The sequence below is a fragment of the Cheilinus undulatus genome, linkage group 23 (assembly GCF_018320785.1).
Source record: "Cheilinus undulatus linkage group 23, ASM1832078v1, whole genome shotgun sequence".
Taxonomy (NCBI): Eukaryota; Metazoa; Chordata; class Actinopteri; order Labriformes; family Labridae; genus Cheilinus; species Cheilinus undulatus.
Genome location: NC_054887.1, coordinates 13381247 through 13404609, shown reverse-complemented (window position 1 = coordinate 13404609; position 23363 = coordinate 13381247). Strand labels below are relative to the sequence as shown.

General features: G+C 41.5%; 1 protein-coding gene across 9 annotated transcripts in view; it reads right to left on the bottom strand.

The window, feature by feature from the left end:
* LOC121505164 (pleckstrin homology domain-containing family A member 5-like) overlaps window positions 1-23363 on the bottom strand; it is a 296479-nt gene that overhangs the window by 47841 nt on the left and 225275 nt on the right. For all 9 annotated transcript variants that reach the window (XM_041780235.1, XM_041780239.1, XM_041780237.1 and 6 more), the window contains 5 exons: window positions 17652-17756; window positions 14478-14550; window positions 7135-7235; window positions 4576-4691; window positions 399-1511 (listed from right to left, as the gene is read on the bottom strand). In XM_041780235.1, coding sequence (XP_041636169.1) covers window positions 399-1511; window positions 4576-4691; window positions 7135-7235; window positions 14478-14550; window positions 17652-17756 — 1508 coding nt within the window. The remainder of the gene's footprint in view (window positions 1-398; window positions 1512-4575; window positions 4692-7134; window positions 7236-14477; window positions 14551-17651; window positions 17757-23363) is intronic.

Sequence of the window (23363 nt, the reverse complement as noted above, 5' to 3'; positions counted from 1 at the left end):
GGAACTTTCCAACAGAGCTGGGAACCTTCTGAGGAACTGTGCTTTTTGGCCAGGATCTATAGTTAGCTCTGGGGCTAAATCAGGGTAGCACTCTTTCCAAAGGCCCAGGAACTATTGGGATGAGGCCTACGGAACTGAACCCCTATGATTGGTCAAGGACTTAACTCAACTATGGAGAAGTGGATGTCAGATTGAGACAGCACCCTCTAGTGGATGACTTTTTACAGAGTATATACTGTAGGTTGTGATTATTATTCTGAATAAAACTAATTTACATGTGTAAAGGGAGCAAAAATGTTCCTTTTGAGCTTCCATAATTAACCTCAAATTGCTGTGATTTACTAAGACCCTCCAAAAACCCAACATGCACATTTAAGCTCAAACTGAGCAATTCTCACCTCCTGGCGTCGTCATCCACGCCTCTTGTTCTGTGCGTGCGCACCCACTGCTCCAACTGCTGCATGGAGTTAGTCCTGGACAGACCCGCTCCCGGTCCTGGCTCCTGGACTGGAACAGGGGACTTCACTGTCGTTTGGGTAGTATCCACCTCCGCTGGGCTGCAGTCTTCTGTGAGCTCCCCTGGTGTCGACCCCGAGCCATTTACCTGCACAGGTTTCTGGGCGTTGAGGTTGGCCTGGCGGGACGCAGACACAGCAGCGGCGATGGCGGCGGCCTGAGCCGGCTGCAGCTTGATGCTGCTGATTTTGGTGAGAGTCCGCTCTGCGCTGGGGTCTCTCTGGAAGCCGTATTTATCTCCACCGCGAACTGTGGCGTACTTCTCTGAGTCTCTGAGCATGGCGTATTTATCTCCTTCTCGAAGCGTGGCGTACTTCTTCACCTCCCTCACAGTGCCGTATTTATCCACCACTTGTATCGTTCCATATTTACTGTCTGCTTTCATGGTGCTGTACCTCTCCGTCTCCTTTAACGACAGCTGTCTCTTCACTTCTTTATGAGGCGGAGGGGGTTTCGGCACATCTTTCTGGAGCATGTGTCTGTCTCCGACTTTCTGCAGTGCATATTTTTCTCCATCCTTCGTGAGCAGATACTTCTCTCCATCTTTAGATGGAGCGTATCTCTCCTCCGTCGCTGTCACTGTGTACTTTTCATCCACTTTCTGGACAGCGTACTTCTCCAGCTCTCGGTGAATGGCGCACACCTCCCCATCTTTATGTAGGTAGGTTTTATCACCATCTTTCCGCAGTAGATACTTCTCTCCGTCCTTGTGGAGGAGATATCTCTCCCCATCCTTCTGAAGGGTGTAGCTTACTCCATCCTTCTTCAGCGAGTACCTCTCCCCATCTCGCTGTAAGGTGTAGTACTCCCTCTCTCTCTGGCTGTTGTGTTTCTCTTCTTTGCGCCGTTTGTCGTCTACTCGGGACAGGGAGTGTTGACGCAGAGGCTCGCGGTTGCGTTCGTTGTTCTGGATCTCAGGCCGGGTCAGGACTCTGTGGTTCAGTAAGTTGTTCAGCTCCTGCGGCGTCCGCTGGTCAACTTTCAACTTGTCCATTCTGAGATAAAAGAAAGGTTACAGAGAAAAACAGGGAAGGAGATTTCTGAGAAAGGTTTCAAAGATAACTGAAGTGTCTGAAGTTTAGTGTTTGTTCTGTCTCTGTCTGATTTTCTGCCCTTCCTCTTGTTAGAAGTGTCTGATCTCTGTCTGAGTCCCCTGAGGGTGGAGGACTGCGGGCTGTCTGGGCTGACTGGGTTAACAACAGTGGAGAATTATAGGTGAAAGAGAATCGAGGCGAACCTCAATATGAGGCTTTTGTGCAAGGAGGATAAAAAGTACATTTTCTAACTTTCAAACTTTGAATAGCTGAGATCAAGGATAAAAGTAAAAAAGGCTGGCCGCACAGGAGACGAGTTTCAAATCCTAAATATTTTAAAAATGTGTGAGGCCACAGACATGAGGACTGTTTCAGCTAGTGGTGGGTGATGAACTAGTATCAATAATGTCACTGGCATTACAGCTGCAACAGAATGGATTTTTGCAACATCATCATCAATGTTTTAAAATTGCAAATGCATGTTGTGGGCTGTGCAAAAATGAGGCATAACTTTTGCCAATGATAGAGTGATATATGACAGACAATAGCTCAGTTAGAGCCCAGTCATCAGTATGCTTTACTTTGACACTACAGAACAGCCAGGCATCAAACTGAACATCAACCTTTAACATCAGCTTCCTCTCGAAGTTTAATGTGTGTAATAGTAACATACAGTGAGTGTCCTCACTCTGCAAAGCATCTCTGTTTGCCTGTGAGCTGCAACAGATCAACTCGGTTTATCTTGAACCCAGTGCTTAAGAAAAAAAGTTTTATGATGGCTGTTTAAAATCCCTAATTTGTGTCTTAAAACATTAGATATGTTGAAATAAGGATGCTGTACGCATGTGAAAACTCTGAGATCTTTGTGTGACTGAGTTTTGGATTCAGACCGTTAGAAAGTGTTTCACCTCTTCCCCGGCTTGGTTTCATTTTGGCAGGGGGAATATAGCAGCCCACGACGTGTCTGGTCGCTATGGCCTTAGTTTTTATGATTTTGAAGCTTAATTTTACAAACTTAGAAATGTTTCTCATGACACGGCGGAGGACAGGGTGGATGTGGTAAGTAAGTATGGCCTAGGGTGCCATCCTGGTGGGTAGTAGGGTTGCCATGAGCCCCTGGTCATACTGTGAATGTCCCAAGAGCTTGAAAACCACTGATGGTCTCTGGGTGTATTACCAGAGGTGAAACGGCCCAGACAAAAGAGAGGCCTAGAGGATAACATTGGCTGTGTCCAATTTGACTCTGGCCAGCATCTTCCTATTCTCAAGCCCTGGTTTGCTGCACAATGGATGTGATGTGATGAAATTTGGTTTGGGGGTTTATAACACAGTGGCATGTCATACAACAAACCTACAATAAAGTTTTTTCTCACTATTTTAAAAGATCATGACAAATCCACTTCTTAGGTATCCCACACTTAAGTATTATTTCCCGATGGTGTTGCTTATAGTCTCCACCATTAGCTTGATGGCAGACAAAATTCATGCTGACGCTGGGAGGGAAAATAAAAACATCTTCTCTCAGTGTGGCTCTTTGCTCTTGTTTTAATACAGAAATGTGGTCCAGGTCTGATAAAACCAACGTTATAGTACAGCTACATCCGAGCTAAATGCTACACTGGTAGCAGCCATTGCTAACAGTTTCCAGTGCAGGAAAACTCCACCCATAGCTGCCTCATTCTCCTCAAATGTTGGCCAGGTCTGTTTTCAGAACTGTCACAATCCTTTCAGATTGAAGCTTCGCAAGATGGATTAGCCTGATGGCAGACATGCAAACTGGACAATCCATCTGCCTTGGAAGGTTATACATTGTTTGGAAAAGGACACAAGTATTGCCCTAAATTGGGCCTAAAATCAGCTGTACTGTGCTGAACTTTAAAGCATGTTTAAGCCAAAAATAGAAGCTGAAGTATGGTGTATATGTGGCATGTAAGTTCCCTGAGGGTACCATGGGGTGGGAAGGAGGACTGACACAACCGGCTGTGGTCTGGATGTCTTTGCATATTACTAGACTTATGGGAAAATAAGTTGATGAAAAAAATGACAAAGTTTGCACATTTAGGGCAGAGAACAGAGTGGATGTGGTGTGTAAGAATGGCCACTGACGGTCTCTAGGAGTATCACCAGCTGAAACGGCCCAGACAAAAGAGAAGCCTAGAGCTTGACATTGGCCGTGTCCATCTTGACTCTGGCCAGCCTCTCCACATTCTCAAGTCTTACATGCCTAACACTTATGCATATGACTTTCAATGAAAGTCATCATTTTGAGTTCACAGAAGCTGCAGGAATGGCATTCTTCTTTCTTCTATCAAATAACTGAGTTTTGGAGCTGCTTTTGTTTATCATTCCTTACTTTCACTATCGTCTTGAGTGGATCAAAGGCAGTCGTATTGACACCACACACTTGAGGATTTGGATGAATTATTGGGGCAACAAGCCTTTAATTGGGTCATCATTCCTGATTGTTGGTGAGGATAAATTGGGCCTAAAATCGCCTAGTCATAGCCATCCTTCTAAGAAACAAGCCAGCTTTTTATCTAATCGACGGAATTTAATAGGTTTATTTTTTAAGGTTTAATTTTGGGCTTTTATGACCCTCAAATGTCTTCTGGGTGTTTAGGTTTGATTTAGGGCCAGTGTCTATATTCACTTTCTTGCAAACTAGCTATAAAACTACACTTTTAACCCAGGAAACGACATACAAAAAAAGAGTAAATGATTCTGATTCTTGATGACTGAAATTTGAAACAATAGAAAGATTTTCAAAAACATTAAACCTCCCAGTCGTACAAGCTCAACTTCTAAGCACCTCTCAGTGGACGAATTCTAAACAGGAGGAAAACCAAACTCGACACTTTAATAGGCATTTAGACGAACTCCTGGGATATGATAAAACACCTCATGAATATTAGAGCAGTGGAGAATGTGTGGTTCAACATGGTGACTGTGTCTCTCAGATTTCTTTCTACAAGCATCAGATTTTGTGTTTGGGATGTGTGGGCGGGTTTCTGCTGCGAGCACCGACCTCCTGACCGGCTCAGTGTGCACGAGAGCAGCATCCGTCATGACTTTCATCCACGACTCCATCTCTTTGGCTGTGTCAGTGCAGAAGTAGTACGTCCGCATGTTGGGGTGAGTGGCCTGGTGGGTGATGGAGGGGTGGGGGGAGACAAACAGGAGGAGGGGGAGAGATAAAACAGCAGAGTGAGAAACTGAGCCAAATGTGACCTTGAGATACCAGTTGGGAGTCTTTACATCATTTCTACTGGCAGAGAGCTGTGCTGGTGTAGAGAATGAGTGGTTGTGTTTGTGTGTTTCTGCTGAAGTGTGAAAACAGAAGTGTGAAAGTCTTCAAGGTTCCAAGATGTGTGGATCTTGGCAGGTAGAGCTGCATAAACAAAAATGACACTGAAGTGTACGACGATCACCTCTCTGTGTTTGTTTGACTGTTCTGTGTGTGCCAATCATCACAGCCTGACATTTAATTTTTACAACATAATGACAGAAAAAGCTATATGATTGTGCATCATGTCCCCGTGGTGGAAAATTCACTAAGATTTTTGTCGATATTATATATACTAATGCTGATATTTAAAATCTTATTTTATTTAATGCTAATATCAATACCAATATGTGATTGATTAGTAATGAAAATCTGGTCCTTGAAACATACCTTCAAGTTTAAGGAATGAGGTTATACAAAGAAAAGAGCTTGAGCTGATGTAGGCCTGCTGGTCTTACCTAATACTCCACAAACTTATTGGTGCATACAGTCATATCAACAGCTCATACAGGCCAGTATGTATATTCAATCTAGTTGGATATCACAGTCTGTGTGGCCGAGACTTGATGCCAATTCAGGCCATCATTTAAAACCAATACAGGCTGATATTTACAGCTGATATAGGCCAATATCTACAGCCTAAATAGGCTGATATTCGCAAAAGATAAAAGCCAATACTGCCGTTATAGCAGGAAAACACTGGCATTTAAAGCCAATATAGCCTAGTAATAACTGTCAACAGAGGTTGTTATCTGCAGCCAGTATAGGCCAATATTTACAGTTGTTATAGGCTGATTATTACAGCCGGTTTAGGGTATTTATTAAAAGCCAATTTAGGCAGATATCTATAATGGATAAAGGCCAGTAACAGATATTTATAGACGATATATAGACTGAAATTTATATTGGAAGTAATTCCAACATGGCTGATAATCACAACTAATATAGGCCAATATCCATAGCAGAAAAAGGCTGATAATGACAGCCAATATAGCCGGATATCTATGGTTGACAAAGGCCAATTTACAGCTGATATAGGCCAAAATCTATAGCCTAAATACGCCAATATCTATAGCAGAATAAGGCTGATATCTACAGTCAATATAGGCTGATGTTAACTGTCAATAGACATCTTTATCTAGAGTCAATGTCAGCCAATATTTTCAGTTGTTAAAGGCTGATATTTACATCTGATAAATGCCAATATAGACAGATTTATATGGTTGATAAAGGCCAATTTACAGCTGATACAGGCCAATATCTATAGCCTAAACACGCCAATATCTATAGAAGGATAAGGCTGATATCTACAGCCAATATAGACTGATATTAACGGTCGAAAGATGTCGTTATCTAGAGCCAATATCAGTCATCATTTACAGTTGTTAAAGGCTGATATTTACATCTGATAAAGTCTAATATTTACAGCCAATATATGCAGACATCTATGGAGGATAAGGCCAATCTATAGCTGATAAAGGCCAATATCTGCAGCCTAAACAGGCCGATATTCACAGTCAATGCATGTTGATATTTCTAGAAGGAAAAAGGCCAACATTTACAGCTCCTTAAGACAGATAGTACAGCTTATATAGGCCAATATCTTCAGGCAACAGAGGCAGATATGTATATCCATTATGACTAATATTTACATCAGCTGTAATGGCTCAAAAAGGAAGAAATTAACAGTCAATATAGGCTGATATTTACTGCCAAGAGAGGTTATTTAGGGCAAATACATACCAGTATATATACCAGCAATAAAGAAAGATACTTAAGGTGGAAAGAAGCCAATATTTACAGCTGACAAAGGCCTATAAGTATGGCTCATATAGGCCAATATCTAAAGCCAATAGAGGCATATATTTAAAGACAATATAGACTGATATTTACATCAGATATAGCAGCCCAAAAAGCCAGATATTTTCAGCTAATTCAGGCCAATATTCACAGTCAATATACCCTGATGTTTGCAATTTATATTGATTGATAACTTAAGCAGATAATGGCTGACAATTTAGAGATAGGCCAACACAGGCTGATATTCACAGCTTATATAGGCCAACCAATACAGGGCGATAATTACAGCTGATAGAGCGGTTTTTAATGCTGTTCAAAATGCTCACATCTGCCAATATTGAATATTGGCTTTTTAAGTTTTTTTTGTAAATATACCAGTCAAGACTTGAACCTTAAGCCTCTGCTTGGAAATAAAAAATAAAAAATGGTAAAAGGTATAATCAAAAAGAACTTAAATCAAACTTTCTAGAGTAGTACTACTGTTGTTGAGTATTGGTTTACCTTGAAAGCGTACTTCCTGCTGATATGGTCGTCCACCGACAACATGGAGATGTGAAAACTTGGCAGAAGGATACTTCCCAGGATGCTGTCCTCCTTCTCATCTGTACAGAAAAGAAGAGAGTATGTCACGTGTTAGATAGCAGTGTTTTTTTATTTTAAGCTACTGTTAGGGATGAATTAGATTAGATAAGTTTTGGTCATGGGCTTTGTGCGTATCCATGCTTGTAAACACAATATCTTAAGAATGTTTTGAGGGGTTTTCTTTACATTTTCAATGTATGTTCACGCTCTCTGGTTAGACTTTGGAGGTCAAAGGTCATCAGGTATCATGGTCAGTCTGTGCATTTGCGCCACAGAAAATATTTCAGCTCTTTTTCTTCACTCATCATCATGCTTTTGTTTCCCACCAACTGTAAACTTGTTGAAGACAGGCTAAGGCAGACTTGAACTAATAATAGAATTATAGAAATTATTTTATGACATAATCAGACTTATTAAATAATAATGATCCTGGAAACATGATGAAGCATTTTCAACAGTACTGGAAGAAGCACTGATGAAAAAGCACATCATACCACGAGCTCATACATGCCCTTATTTGTAGGTTTGCAAACATAATGGCCATAACCTTTCTGCTCAGTGGTTTGTACGGTCTTTCCAGCATGGATAGAAGCTTCCAGACTGAGGGCTGCGCTGTGCAGGCAGGAACACGTGTTCTGCACCAGCTGCATAAAAACCTACAGAGCCCGGAGTCAGCGCTGCTGTTTGCTTTAGCCATAGACGGAGCGCTGTGAGCCCTGCAGCTCCTCCGGCCTCGTCCCGGCTCCTGAATTATTGAGACGGAGAGCACGCTCAGAAAACAGCCGAGGAGGAGAGGCAGCGAGCGGCTGTTGGTATACACTGCAACGTGGGCGAGTGTTTTCTTTTGAAAAAGACTTCCTCAGAACAGCTGACGTTTCAAAACTCTACAGCAGCTTCTGGAGGTTTGAGGAGGCAGCAAAAACTTGTGTTTGATCAGAGGACGTCTCACAACAAACACTGCATCTGCAAACAGCTGAAAGGACGCCAAATACTCAGATGGAGATCAAAGTTTGATAAATGATTAATTTAGTTTAACACAAGCTGTTTAAGTATCCACTGAGCCTCATTTTTTGTTCCTGTGTGCATAAAAACTTTTGCATCCAACCTGTTGGATCCATATTTTCTGTCTTATAAAAAGGTGGAGCAGGAAAAACTTTTAAAGGACCACTTCATCATTTATCTTTAGTCTTGTTACAAGTTTAAAGTAGTGCAAACTCAGCAAACATGTCCATTTCCATCTTTACTCCAGTCAAATGTCTTCAAAGTCAAAGTTCATCTGCATATCTTCATGCATGCTTGTCTATGTAGACTCTTCTTATCAGGTTCTACTGCTGATTTGTTTTTGCTGTTTACATGGCGGCGGTTATCAGTGTATCTCTTCTCTGGTAATAATCAAATTATAAGGGAGCATGTAAACACGCTGAATGAATTATTTCAGATTAGATTTGCAGGAGGGTTTGTTTATGACCCTGCTTGTCTAAGAGAGAATGAAGTTCACCTTCAAACTGCAAACAGCCCCTCTGAGTGACAGGAGTTGCTCAGAATAAAGCAGCAGAGCAGGTGTGACAAAAATGGAAAAAAAAGAGGAGGTTATTATCAGAAAGCCGAGCACGTCATTGTCCTTCCAGAGGACGCTCCTCTCTCCCTTTCTCGTCTGGGGCTGCATAAGCCAATAAACATCCAATTTTCCCTCGGGTTTGTCATGAAAGCGGCCACTGATTGCGCTCTGGGAGCGGCTAATTTGTCAATTTATGGAGACAGGAAAAAAGACGGGTTCGTGAGACACGAAGGAGGAACAGATGAGCTTTTGTGAACGTGAAGTTTTAAATTCGTGGTGCAGGGGAGCGAGAGAAAACAAGGGCGGACACGTTTAACTATCAGGACACTCGACCCCGATCACCCCTGATTTTACTTATGAGTTCCAGCGCTCCTGATGAACAGATAAAACTGAAATATATAATGTCTGCTTTTTACATCATCTCACTGGAGATATGAGCGCAGGGACTTTTCAAACACTCAGAACTTTTCAAGAAGAGTAAAAGTTTCTTAAAGTTTCAAACTTTAAAAGTATTTAATTCAGTTTCTGCAGAACTTTCTCTATTCGGTCTAAAAAAGAGCCATTTTGCATGATAGCAACAGGTTTGTTCAGTCATGTGATCCTGGTGATGCCCTAAAGTCAGAGAAAGGCCAGGAAGTGAAGAATGCTAGTTGGGGATTGTTGGCAGTGGACACTAAGGATGCTTTAACAGTAGGGACCCGGGGTCAGTGTACTTCCTGTTTGAAATGAGCTTCATAAATCTGGAGGAGCTTTTGTTATTCAGGTTTTTGTTTTTGACAGAAAATGAAGAAAAAAGAGCTGTGTTGCAGTGTTTTCATTTCTTAAAGATGAAAAAGAAAAAAACAAGCCTTTTACTTTTTTTTTTGTTTCAGTCACAAGAATGGAAAAACATGAAAACCGATTCATTTTTGTAGTTTTATCTAATACTTTTATTTTTCTTTTGTTGGACTATGTGGATGGCTATTTATGCTTTCATTTTGACATGAGGGCCTTTACTTTGAAATCATCTCCTTTCCCTTTGGGATTTCCTCAATTAGGAAAGGCCAGTGTATTTTCTGGTAGTTCAATTTCCTATTTGAAACCAGTCTCAGAAATCAGGAGGAACACTTGTTATTAATTCTTTTCTTTATTGACAGAAAATGAAAAGATGTAATAACGGGGCTGTTTTCACATCTTTTTTGTTTCAGTCACAAAAATGGAAAAACAGGAAAACAGGTCCAATTTTTGTTTGTTTTCCAACTGTCTTATTCTGTTTTCTTGGTTTAAAGAAAACTTGAGAGAAAAGAAATCATATAACCCAATGGGAAAGGTGAACATTTCAAAATAAAAGCCCTCATGTCAAAATTTAAGCCTACATAGCCGCCCACAGTGTTTTACAGTATAATAATAGGCCTTTTTGCTCTATTCAATGTGTCAAAATAATGCCATTGGTAAAAGTAATGGTGATTTAATGGACTATATGCATATTAGGAGGAATATAAATTACATTGAACAAATAAGATTGGACTGCTTGAGCTACACTATATTGCCAAAAGTATTCACGCACCCATCCAAATAATTGAAATCAGGTGTTCCAATCACTTCCATGGCCACAGGTGTATAAAATCAAGCACCTAGGCATGCAGACTGTTTCTACAAACATTTGTGAAAGAATGGGTCACTCTCAAGAGCTCAGTGAATTCCAGCATGGTACTGTGATAGGATGCCACCTGTGCAACAAGTCCAGTTGTAAAATTTTCTCATTCCTAAATATTCCACAGTCAACTGTCAGTGGTATTATAACAACGTGGAAGTGATTGGGAACGACAGCAACTCAGCCAGGAAGTGGCAGGCCACGTAAAATGATGGAGCAGGGTCAGCGGATGCTGAGGCGCATAATGCGCAGAGGTCGCCAACTTTCTGCAGAGTCAGTTGCTACAGAACTCCAAACTTCAGATTAGCTCAAGAACAGTGCGTACAGAACTTCATGAAATGGGTTTCCATGGCTGAGCAGCTGCACCCAAGCCATACATCACCAAGTGCAATGCAAAAGCCGCCAATGGACTCTAGAGCAGTGGAGACGAGTTTTCTAGGGTGACGAGTGCGCTTCTCCATCTGGCAATCTGATGGACGAGTCTGGGCTGCATTGTGCCAAATGTAAAGTTTGGTGGAGGGGGGATCATGGTGTGGGGTTGTTTTTCAGGAGCTGGGCGTGGCCCCTTAGTTCCAGTGAAAGGAACTCTGAATGCTTCAGCATACCAAGAGATTTTGGACAATTCCATGCTTCCAACTTTGTGGGAACAGTTTGGGGATGGCCCCTTCCTGTTCCAACATGACTGTGCACCAGTGCACAAAGCAAGGTCCATAAAGACATGGATAGGAGAGTTTGGTGTGGTTGAACTTGACTGGCTTGCACAGAGTCCTGACGTCAATCTGATAGAACACCTTTGGGATAAATTACTAGTAGAGCTGAGACTGAAAGCCAGGCCTTCTCATCCAACATCAGTGTGTGACCTCACAAATGCGCTTCTGGAAGAATGGTCAAAAATTCCCATAAACACACTCCTTAACCTTGTGGAAAGCCTTCTTAGAAGAGTTGAAGTTGTTACAGCTGCAAAGGGTGGACCGACACCATATTAAACCCTATGGATTAAGAATGCGATGTCGCTTAAGTTCATACGCGAGTCAAGGCAGGTGATAGTGTATTTATAGATGTAAAACTGAATAACAGGAGTTTGTCTGGATTTCATTTCAAACAGGAAATGGAACTGCCAGAAAAAATACACTCACCGACCAAGCTCAGATCTGAGTAAACTTAAACCCATAGTCCAGTTTTGGTCCAATGTCCTTTTAGCATACTCAGGCATGCTTGCGTTCAAACTGTCTTTGGGCTTCAGTGTAATCAGTTCCGGGCCTGGGTCCATGATGTGAAGTTAAAAGGTAGTCTGGAGCATGACCCATGCACACCGGCACTGTATGTGGTAAATATAAACAACACCATGCCTCATGCTATATGTTACTTTTACTTGTCAGCGAGTAGAGATGTAAAAGCAAATCTACATGTCTTCTAAACAAAGGAGGAACACCTGCATTTTCAACAGTGCCCACCCATCAGGAGACTAGGCCTCACGGAGTGATTTAAATGATGTGCAGAAAAACAAAAATCTCAGCAGTGACTCCCTAATCTACACCCACACCATGAAAATGAATGATTGTGAAAATATTACATTTGTTTTCTTGCTTTGCCCTTGACCGAACTTGCCTCGACCTGCTCAGACTGTGAATCCCTTTTGATTTGACAATGAGACACATTTAAATAAACAGCCGGCATCATTTAAAGAGACAGGGCTCACTTAAATTCTGCTACACCAGAGAGGAAAACAATTCCTTTTCTCAGCTGACCTTGTTTTGATTCAAGGTGCCTCTCTGGTACTTAGTCTGTAAACAAAACAGAAAAATGTGGCTATGCAGTAGTTTTCTGATTATAATGATCCTCAAGTGTGTGGTGGCAATATAAATATTTAACATCTCTGAATCAAGTCACAATGCCATATCAGGCTGCCTCTGATGGATACTTGCGAGTTTAATTCAAAGCTTTCACAGGACGTCCAACAGCCATTTATCATCAACAGGTGGCCTGTGAGCCATATTAGGCCCCTTAAAGCTGCCCATCTGACTCCCCCCCTCACACACACAAAATCAGAAATGAGTGGAGGAAAAGAGATGTGATTTATAGGATATCTTAGGTCTTTATATCTCTAGCTATTACAACCACAACTCCAAAAAATGGGGCTCTATGTAAATATATATGAAAACCAAATACAATGATTTCCAAATTTTACAAACCCATATTTTATTCACAAAAGTACATAAAACATATCAGATGTTGAAACTGAGACATTTTACCAGTTTATGAAAGATATTAGCTCATTTGAATTTGGTGGTAGCAACACATCCCAAAATAATTAGGACGGGGCAACAAAAGGTACTAATGAAAAACATTTTAGAGAGGCAGAGTCTCTCAGAAGTAAAAATAGAGAGTGGTTCACCAATCTGTGAAAAACTAGTCTAAAATTGCGTGCAAAAAAAAAAAATGTTGTTCAACAAAAAATTGTAAAGACTTTGAATATCCCACCGTCTACAGTACATAATATCGTCAAAAGATTCAGAGAATCTGGAGGAATCTCTGTGCAGAAAGGACAAGGCCAAAGGTCTTTTGTGACAGGCATTATTCTGTCCTGGAAATCAGTGCACAAGCTCAGAAACACTACCAGAATTAATTGTTTGTTAACAGAGTTCACTGTGTCATCCACAAATGCAAGTAAAAGCTGTATCATCTAAGAAGAAGCCATGTGTACTCGTTTAAAGTGGACTGAGGCAAAAAGGATAACTGTTCTGTGGTCAGATTAATCAAAGTTTGAAAATCTTTATAGAACTGACAGACACCGTGTCCTACAAAAACTTCCAGAAATCGAAATAGCTGGCCATGCCATCCACAAATTGCTGACGTTGGGCCAAAACCTTGTATCTCCATTTTTCATGATTTAAATTTTTTTTCAATAAATCAGTGTTATTTGTCACCCTTTATATCTGTAAGATGCTTTTATCTAGTTTTAAAGCAATACAAATTGTCAAAAATATGCTAACTATGGGCAATCATTGTCAAATTAATTGAAAAAATACAGTATTTCTTTCATTCCCTGAAAAGTGGTGATTTTAGAGATATGAGGTTTGGCTGTGAACAGGATAAAGAAATGCCGCCATCATCTTTGGTTTAAAGCTCATTTAAGCACAGTTCAAAAGCCAACATGTCTGATGGTATGGGGTTACATTAGTGGATGTGGCGTGGGCAGTTTACACATCTGGAAAGGCAGTTTCAATGCTGGAAAGCATATAGAGGTTTTAGAGCAACATATGCTCCCATTCAGACAATTTCTTGACTATTTTGAGTAAGACAGTGCTAAACCACATACCACATCCATCACAACAGCATTATTGGTTTCACAGTAGAAGAGTCCAGGTGCTGAACTGGCCTGCCTGCAGTCTCGAACTTTCACCTTGGGAAACATTTGGAGCATCATAAAAGGAAAAATCCAGCAACGAAGACACAGGACTGTTGAGCAGCTATAAGCCTATTTTGGAAAAGAATGGGACAACATTCCTCTCTGAGAAATCCAGGCAACTGAACTCCTTATTTCGCTGACATTTACAGACTGTTGTTAAAAGAAGAGTGGATGTTACACAATGATAAACATGATGCCATCCCTATGTTTTTTTAGATGTTTTCCTGCTAGTGAATTCAAAATGAGCTAATAGTTTTCACAAGATGATAAAATGTCTCAGTTTTAACATCTGATATGTTGTTTATGTTCCATTGTGAATAAACGATGGGTTAATTAGATTTGACATAGTTACCATCTGTTTTATTTACATCTTACACAGCGCCCCAGCTTTTTTGGAATTTGGGTTGTATTTTGTGTATACTGGTGAAATTCCTGCATGAAACACTGCATACAGGTACAGTATCTTTGCAGGGAACTTTCTAGTCAACAGAAGCACAGAAATAATCACTGTAAAGTTGAAATCAATGTTTTTTTGTAGCTCGAGGCCTTTCATTAGTGTTTCAGCGCTTGTTTGTGGGTTGTTCTTCTCTGCAGTGACTGGGATTTACACCCACAGTGATGTTTGGGTTGATTTTTGTATGTGTGTATGAGTGATTCCTCACCTCTGTAGTAGAAGAGGCACATGTCGGACAGAACAAACCACCTCTTCTTCCACAGCTTCATGCCCGTGCTGTCCTGCAGGAGGTAAAGATCATCGGTCAGTCTGTCAGAGAAGAGTAATTAAACCATGCTCACATCAATTCATTTCTCTCTTTTGATCCCCCCCTCGTTTCTTTCCTCTTGATCCCCTTCGCTGTCTCTCCCTCCGGCTGCTTCTATTAACCAGCTTCTATCTCCTCCTCTGAGACAAATTGCTCTGTTTTATCTCTTCACAACGCAGTGACAAATTTGCGTCTGTGGTGCTCGAGGCGAAGGCTTGTGTTTTGTTCTTCACGCTACTCTTCGTTTTCTCCCCTCCCCTCTCGTGTCGTAATGACTGCAGCGATAATAACACTGTTTTGAGGCTGCTTTCTCACTTTGGGTATTTTCTCTGTTTGCAAACCATCCACAGACCCCCAGGTTGGGAGTTTTGGGTAAACACTGATGACATTTCTTCACTTTTTCTGACAGGTCTGTGGGGAGGAGACCGCGACCAGGCCGGCGTGGAGTGAATCGATTGAGCAGCGATGCAGGGGCCGAGGCTGAGATGGAGGTTATTGACAGCAGCGCTAATCGAGGTCTGAAAGCCGAGTTGAACAGTGCTCGATGAGGCCGTCTTCAGGGAGCCGTTTCCCGGTCAGAGGTTGAAATATTGAACTACAGTAGATCTCTGTGGGGTGAGGAAAATTGCTCAACTTGCAGTGAGTGGGTGGAAAGGTAATGAGCGAACAAGCTGAGCCTCGAGCTAGGTTAGCGAACGTCAAGGCGAATGCCACAGCAGGAACTGGATCCTCCAATTTCCTCCAGTTCAGCAGGCAGCAGCAGGATTCGATGTTTTAAACACAACAAAACCTGCTGAGGTTGGAGATATTATAAGGATGGAAAACTTTCAATCCTCCTCTTTCCTTAAAAAATCACAATTTCTCACTTCAAGAAATATGGCAATTCTGGAGTTGTTTACTTGGTAAACCATTATGCAGCTATTGCATGGAGAGGAATCAGTCCCTACCCCTTTTGCACGGGGTGCAATTTGTGTTTAGTAGATATTTTCCTTGTTGTAACAATGAAAGCCTGTTTGTTTTCTTTTTAAATGGTGCTGCGTTTGTGTGGAACATGCATTAGTGGGATGAGCAGCAGAGCTGAGTCTGTGGGTTCCCCCCATAAAAAATCTGCCAAATCTTCTCTGCCAATGCCAAACAGCAACAGAAGCCTGTGAAAGAACCATACATGGCAACAACAGCCTGGCACCTCCTCCTCATGATGGTCACCAGCCTGGTCACACACTGCTGTGGGATGGCATCCCATTCTCCAACCAGCATTTGCCACCAGTCAACCAATGTGGTTGTATTGGTCACACTTAAGCTGATTCCACAAGTGCTCAGTAGGCTTGAGGTCAGGATTGCTGACAGGCCATTCCACTCCCAAATTCTGGAGGTGGTCTCTGATGAACCCTGCTCTGTGGGGGCAAACATTGTCATCTTGGAGGACAGAGGTTGGTCCCAGACTGAGGAGGTGTGGGATTGCCACTGGTTGCAAAATCTCATCTTGATACCTCTCTGCATTGAGATCGCCTCCAATGATGACAAGCCTCGTTTTTCCAGTGAGGGAGATGACGTCCCATACCATCACACTGCCTCCATCAAAAGATGTTACTCTATCGGTGCAGCAATCAGCATAGTGTTGTCAGCTCTTCTCCACACTGTGACCCTGCAATCCAATGAATCTGGACTCATTAGGCCTGGCAATGAAGAGCAGTCATCGCAGGCCTCCTGGAAGCCCTGAGATGAGAGATTGGATGCGTGCAGTCTGTCCCAGGTTGTCTGGGCAGAGAGCCGTTGGCCTTATCCTCCTGCTAACCTCGACTGCAGATCTGTAGAAAACATTCTAAGTGCTGACAGGGTGAGGAAACGGTCTTCTTGGGGTGTTGTCTTCTTGGGACACCCATGTCGCCGCCTGTCTCTGACAGGCTTTTCAATGGTATAAGATGAAGCATTGTTACAACAAAGAAATAATCTACCAAACACAAATTTCCGTACTTGTTGTGCTAGTTTTATAAGGTACTTGGTAATAATAGTTATAGTAGCCACAGCAGATTCCAGTCTGCATTGCTTCTTAAAGGAAAATGCACAGGGGGAATCTGGAAGGAAGCTAACATGTACAGGGCTATAGATGGGTGCAGTTTCTCAGTGTAATGTAGAAGATTTTAGGTCAAAATGAGCCAAAAATCAGCATTGGCTCAAATGCTCCAGAAGAATTTTAAAGCATTTAATTTCTCCTACAGAAAGCCTCTGTGCTTGGCATTATTTTATGATGCAGTAAACAGGCCAAGTGTTCTTCTGCCTCAGCCCTGATCAACTGTTTGAGTCTGCAGCCATTGAAAGAGGCAACAATAACAAACTGAACTAAAACGGAGTGATTTTGACTCAAGTGCCATTGACTGTGGGATACTTTATGACCCTGGTACACAGCGGCGCAATTCCTAGAGATTGAGACTCAGTGGGCTGAAAGAGTGAGAGAGGGGAGGAACTTCATTGGAAACTGGTGAGCAGTAGAGATCTGAAGGTGGTGTAGGGGTGTAAACCTTGAGCCCATGAACACAAAGACCTAAGCTGTCACGAGTGGGACTTTTTACCACTACTTTAGGACAGTTCTGGTTGAGGATAGTGGCTCAGAAATGCCTGCAGCCTGCATCACTCCCCATCCAGAGTTCCCTGTCTTACTGAAAGCCAGTGTTTTACATTCCTTCTTCAACTTTCTGAAGATAAATTGGAAGAACCAACCTCAACTAGATGGGCTGAATTGAAATTTGGTGTGAGATAAGTTTATGGGTGTCGATTTATTCCTCTGATGGCTGGTGACTGGACAAGCTTCAGTCGACCAAAATATGTTTACCTTTAAGAACACACAATGTGTCATCTGTTGAGGTGGAAAACTGAGCTGAAATAACTATTCCTGTAGGCCTTTCCCCTTGCTATACTGAGTCAGCTGTAGAAACACTATATAATCTTTAGTATTTATCTTTATTACTGATTCATACTTATATTGTCCCGAACCGTCGCCCCACTATTTAAGTCGCCGTCTGTCTTCTCCCAAAGGGGGAGAAAGGTTTAAACCATTCTTCAAAACTTCTTCTGTACCTGTTTGTAAAGCCAGTTGCTCTTCACCACCGGAGCATTGGGGTTCCTCTTGATGGAGTTTGACCTCTTCCCAAAGTTGTGGACTTTTTTGGAAGATCTGGACGGCTGTTAAACACACAAACACAGAGAATTTTAATAAACCAAGTAATAATTTACATTACCTAAAATGAAAATGGCACAGTTTTGAATAAAAAAGAAGCATAAAATATCTAAAATATCTGAAAAACAAAATTAAATGGGCTTTTTTTTTCATCTTCTATCTCCCACAAACAGAACCCAGCAGGAGGAACTCTGCAGAGATAAAATAACCCAGAATATCATCTTTTCTCTCCTTGTCTCTACGCGATGTGACATGTGTTTGGTGTTGTGCTTGTAAAGAGGCTCGTATACTAAAACAGCAGCTATAAAAAGCAGCAACAGAGGCAGATGTGTTCAGCTCATTAAACAAAGACATATCTCACATCCCCCATACATCATGGCTCACTTAGTGAAAACGCAGCACTGCAGCATAAAAATCAGCTTTAAGTCAGTACATGTGAGAGGGAGGAAATATGTTCTGCAAATTTAGGACAAAGTGGAGGAAATAACAACTGAAGCAATCATCACAAGCTGTCATTGAAATCAACTTGTTTAGTCTGAATGTTTTTCTGAAGTTTTGCATTCACTCCTGTGATTGCTCCAGCTTTATTTTTAAGAATGAAAAGCCTTTTATTTAACAAGGACAAGGTTTACAGAGGAAACTGCCATTTTTTTTTGCAATTACTGCAGAAACCTGCAGCGAAGATGCTACCTTTGAGTCCAAAGTCTACATCTGCAAACAGTCTTCTTCAAGGTAATCTTGTACACCAGCTTGAGGAGAAACAGAGGGGGCTTCACAGTGCATTTCTGCAGCAGCCATTATTGTGCCTTAAGACATTCATACTGGGCACTTCAGCATGATAATGCAAGGTTGATTCTTCTGTTAAATCAGAATGCCTATTGGCTCTTTTGGAGAGCAGTAAGCATGGCACAATGGGAGCTCCAAACACTGATTCCTTTCTCACTTCTTGCTCTGTTTCCACCAATGGCACAGAGGGGGATTGCTTGGTCCCTCGTTTACATTTCTGGGACAGAGCAGTGGTGAAACATCACAGGGATGTAAAATATCAAAGCTGTAAATGGCCCTGGGCTGTAACTAGGCTGTATTCCTTTCGTTCTGCAAAAGACGTACCACTTTCTCTGGATCTATCTCACCAAAGATTTGGGATGACTTTCAGGATCCTGCAGATTGATTCAATCAAAGTTTTGCAACTGAAATAACACTTTCTTTGGATGTAATTTAGTCACTGATTTTGGGTCCAACTGTTACTCTTAACCTTCATGCATCCCTTTATTTTTACACCCATTTTTACCACTTTGGACCAAAAATACTCATTTCATACAAAAGGCTATTAAAAAAATTACCCTTTTTTTTTTTTTTTAACCTGTTTTTTTTTTTTTGTTAATTTTATAACCAGCCCCTCTACTAATAATGAAAATTAAAAATTCATAAGTTTGAAAAATCTTAACCCCTCATTCGCCAGTCATGGCGGATCTTTGGTGTTTTCGATGGGAAAAAAGACATGAAAATATTAGTTATTATTAATATACTGCATGCAAAGTCAAACATTTTTGTTCTTGTTATCAGAGCCTAGTATATGCCGCTGTTTTTGATGCAATCAAAAGTGTAAAAAAGAAAAAAAAAAAACAACTGACATTTTGGTCCCTTTGGTCAGTAATGGCTCATTTCAAATATATGGATAAAACTATTATGCCTTCATATTTGTTTCAAACTTAAAAATAAAAGGAACTAGAAAAAGCACTCATAGAGTGCAGACGTCCGCCATTAGCCCTATCTCCCAGTAGTAAAGAATCCTTTAAAAAATTCCTGGATCCAGATGGTAATCTGGATCAGTCCCAAAATCTAATCTGTTCTTCCTTATGCCTTTTCTGATATTTCCTTAAAATTTCATGAAAATCCGTCCATGGCCTTTTGAGTTAGTTGCTAACAAACTAACAAACAAACAAACCCACCCGATCACATAACCTCCTTGGTGGCGGTAATAATCTAATTATAACTGAGGCAGATGGGTGCAAAATGGACACCAGGGACACATACATCAGGATTGTTCGAAATGCCGTACAAATCCCCCAAACAGCCAAAGCTCATGTCTGCAGCATGAAATCTCAAAATGGTGTTGAGACGAACATGAAATTGTCCCAAAATGGTCAAAAGGGACACATAAAGATTAAAATGTTACCTTAGACTTGTCAGGTGTGTTGAGGTACAATATGGATTATCTGGTGTAAGTGTGCCCAGGTTCGAATCATGCAGTGCTACCTTGACACACCAAATTGACTGTTTCACAAATTCATAGCATGGAATATTTATTTTACACATATCTGACGTTTTTTTTTAAGATAAAACTTTTCAAAAATACCTGGAGGGTGAGGTTCTTTATCTATATGCAGACCACGGTCTCATCATTTGTGGGGGCCTCGCTTTGAGCGTTTTTCTCCCTCCCTGCTCATCAGGCCACTGTTTGTTTGATAAATATGATCCAGGTAACGCATAAGAAGCATATGCAAAACATAAACTTTACCTGGGCGTCACACTTTAGTAAATTAACCCTCACAAGCCATCCATGATCAATCAATAAGTAGGCTGTGTCCCCTCCCTAGGGTGTCCGCTAATAAGAACTAAGAACTGTGTCTTTTTAATTTAGATTGATTGGGGGGATCATACCAGATTCTGCTTAGGGCCTCACTTTGGCCAGGGGTGGCCCTGTGAAGAATATATCTTTAATGATCAATCATTATGCTTTACTGATAAACCAAACCTGCAGCATTAAGTCTGCTCTCTACTGGTTTCAGGCCTCTTTGTTGATGTTGGACACAAATGTATTTAATTTCATCCAGCAATATCAAACAATAAGTCCTGAGTCAAAGTCAGTGTTGTTTCTCTGAAATATAAGTTTAGGATTTGGTTGGAGGTAAAGGTTTTTGCAGGATCCTCAAATTCATCCACACAGAATTGATAAAATCATTTCCAGTTTCCCCATGTTCTTTCCATAAAGATAAAAATTCACCAATATATTTGATCAAATCCAGCCCTCATCAATTTATTATTTTTTTTGCACTTTTGGGCTGCTGCAATTTTCAATTTCCTGAGGATGTTCCAAAATAAACCATCTAAATGAGAACACACACTAAAAAACAGCTCCATCTTTGAACTGTGTGAACTTCAGCTCAGACTTCTTTTGCTGCAGAATTTGTTTGTGTCTGTTTGACATTCTAAGCAAAGGGAAAGACACACAACTTATTAACGCCGCAAAATACCAGCTTCTTTAGATCTGCTCTGACCTTTTTCCCCTCAAAGGCTTCTTCTTCAATCGTGTCTCTACGCGTTGGTGTGTTCGAGATGTTTCCCAGGCAGAGCACGGAGCAGGACCGGTACAGCTGGGTTATAAATAATGACTTCTCATAAATACGTGAAGCTACGCGGAGTAACACTTTCTTTTGGTCAGTGTAAGCAGAAGTAATAATAGTAAAAGCATCACTTATTTATGAAGGCGCAGCACTTCTGATTGATCGACTCATGCATATTTATTTTCTGCGTGGTTGTGAGGTTTATGGGATGTTGGATGGTGCAGCGCAGTGACCCGAGAACACGACAAGCTCACAAATGGGTTAGCCTACTTTAAACGTCGTCTTCTTCCATGGGAGATAAGAGGAAGTGACATGACATGGACACTTTCCAGGACGGTCACTGAGCGCTAGGAGTTACTGATCACTCACTACTATTAATGGCCTGCAGTTGACCTCCAGTAGAGCATGATGGGAACTAAGAAAAGCTGCACAGACACGCAAATAAGTTCTTTGACGGATCAGTTAAAAATAAATGCAAAAAATACTAGTGGAACTTTTTTAACCCAACATGCTGCTGATCTTATCCTTTGTATGATTGCATTTTCTCAGTTCATTTTCACTCCTTGGCCCACTTTATCACAGGACGTGTGCAATTACTAAGCAAACGTAATTCCTTATAGTTTTATTCATTCAGGCCCAAAATCCCAGTTGATTACTCTGTCTAAGCTGTAACGCAGCCACCTGCCACCAGTAGCCACTGCAGCTCTTCTGCTTTGCAGCTGTAGCACTCTTTACCCCGATGTAAACAACAGTGAACTGATAGCATCGATAGCATCTCTTGGGAACAGCACCTTTCAGAATATTCTGATCTAGAACATGGGGATAAAGTTGCGCAAAGGCTGTGTCAGGTTATTCTCACATATATCCGAAGCATTAAAAGATCATATTCAGCCCAGGAATGTGGACATTAACCTTTGAGGATCAAAGACCAGTGGTGCTAGCGCTGCTAACATTAGCTACATTCTGCAGAAACCAACTACAGGTGCATCAACCACAGTCGTAGGGAATACTGCTGACATGGCAAATGTCCAGAAGACAATCATTGACCCCCTTTGAACAAGGAGGGCAAGCCACACAAGGTCACTGCTGACAAGACAGGCTGCTCTCATAGGCTGTATCAAAACATATACGTTAAAAGAAGATTGGAAAACAAAAGTGTGATAAGAAAAGGATTGTCAAACAAATTTCAAGAAGAGCCAGGAACTTTGGGGGGTTTCACAAGGAGTGGACTGAGGCTGGAGTCAGTGGATCAAGAGCTACCACACACAGACCGGTCCAGGAGAAGGTCTTTAAGTGTCGCATTCTTAGTGTTGAGTCACTCTTGAACCAGAGAATGGTGGAAGATCAGACAAGCACAAAATCCAAGGTGCTTGAAGTCCAGTGTGAAGTTTTCAGTCGATGATGGTTTGAGGTACAATGCCATTTGCTGGTGTTGGTCCACTGGTCTTTATGAAACCCAGAACCAACACTGCTGGCCATCTACCAGGAGATTTTGGATCGCTTCATGCTTTCATCTGCTGAGAAGCTTTATGGAGATGCTTATTTCCTTTTCCAGCAGGACTTGGCAGCTGCCTACAGTGAAGCCAAAACTACAAGGAACTGGTTTGCTGACCATGGTATTACTGTGTTTGATTGGCCAGCCAACTGGCCTGACCTGAACCCTGCAGAGAATCTCTGGGGAATGTCAAGAGTAAAATGAGAGACACTGGACTCAGCAATACCGATGAGCTGAAAGCTGCTATCAGAGCAACCTGGGCTTCATAACACCCCAGCAGTTCCACGGACTGATTGTCTCTTTGCCATGCTGCATAGATACAGTGAGTGTGAAATGATGTTTTGTGATATTCTAATATTTTGAGATAGTGGATTTGTAGTTTTTGTGAGCGGTAAGCTGTAATTATCAACATTTACACCAATCTGGTCATCTGTTGGTGTCACTAACAAATTACGATTTGCTTTTACTGTACAGGACCCAGACCTACACACCTTTTCCACCAAGAAAAGCTTTCAGCGTAGTCTTTTGCTCTTCTTTTAAGAAGAGACCAGTTCAGATCAAACTGCTGCAATAGCTGCATTCATGCTAATCTCTCCATCGGTTGCCACTGTTGTTTGGCTAAACTTCATAGCATAGCTTCTGGACTGATCTGTCTATTGCCAGACTTGGTACAAGCATTTCAGGTTAAAGCTCTGCAAGATTGATCTCACTGATGGCAGACATGGAATCTTAGCAACCCATCAGCTTTGCAAGGTTTGTTTTGTAGGCCA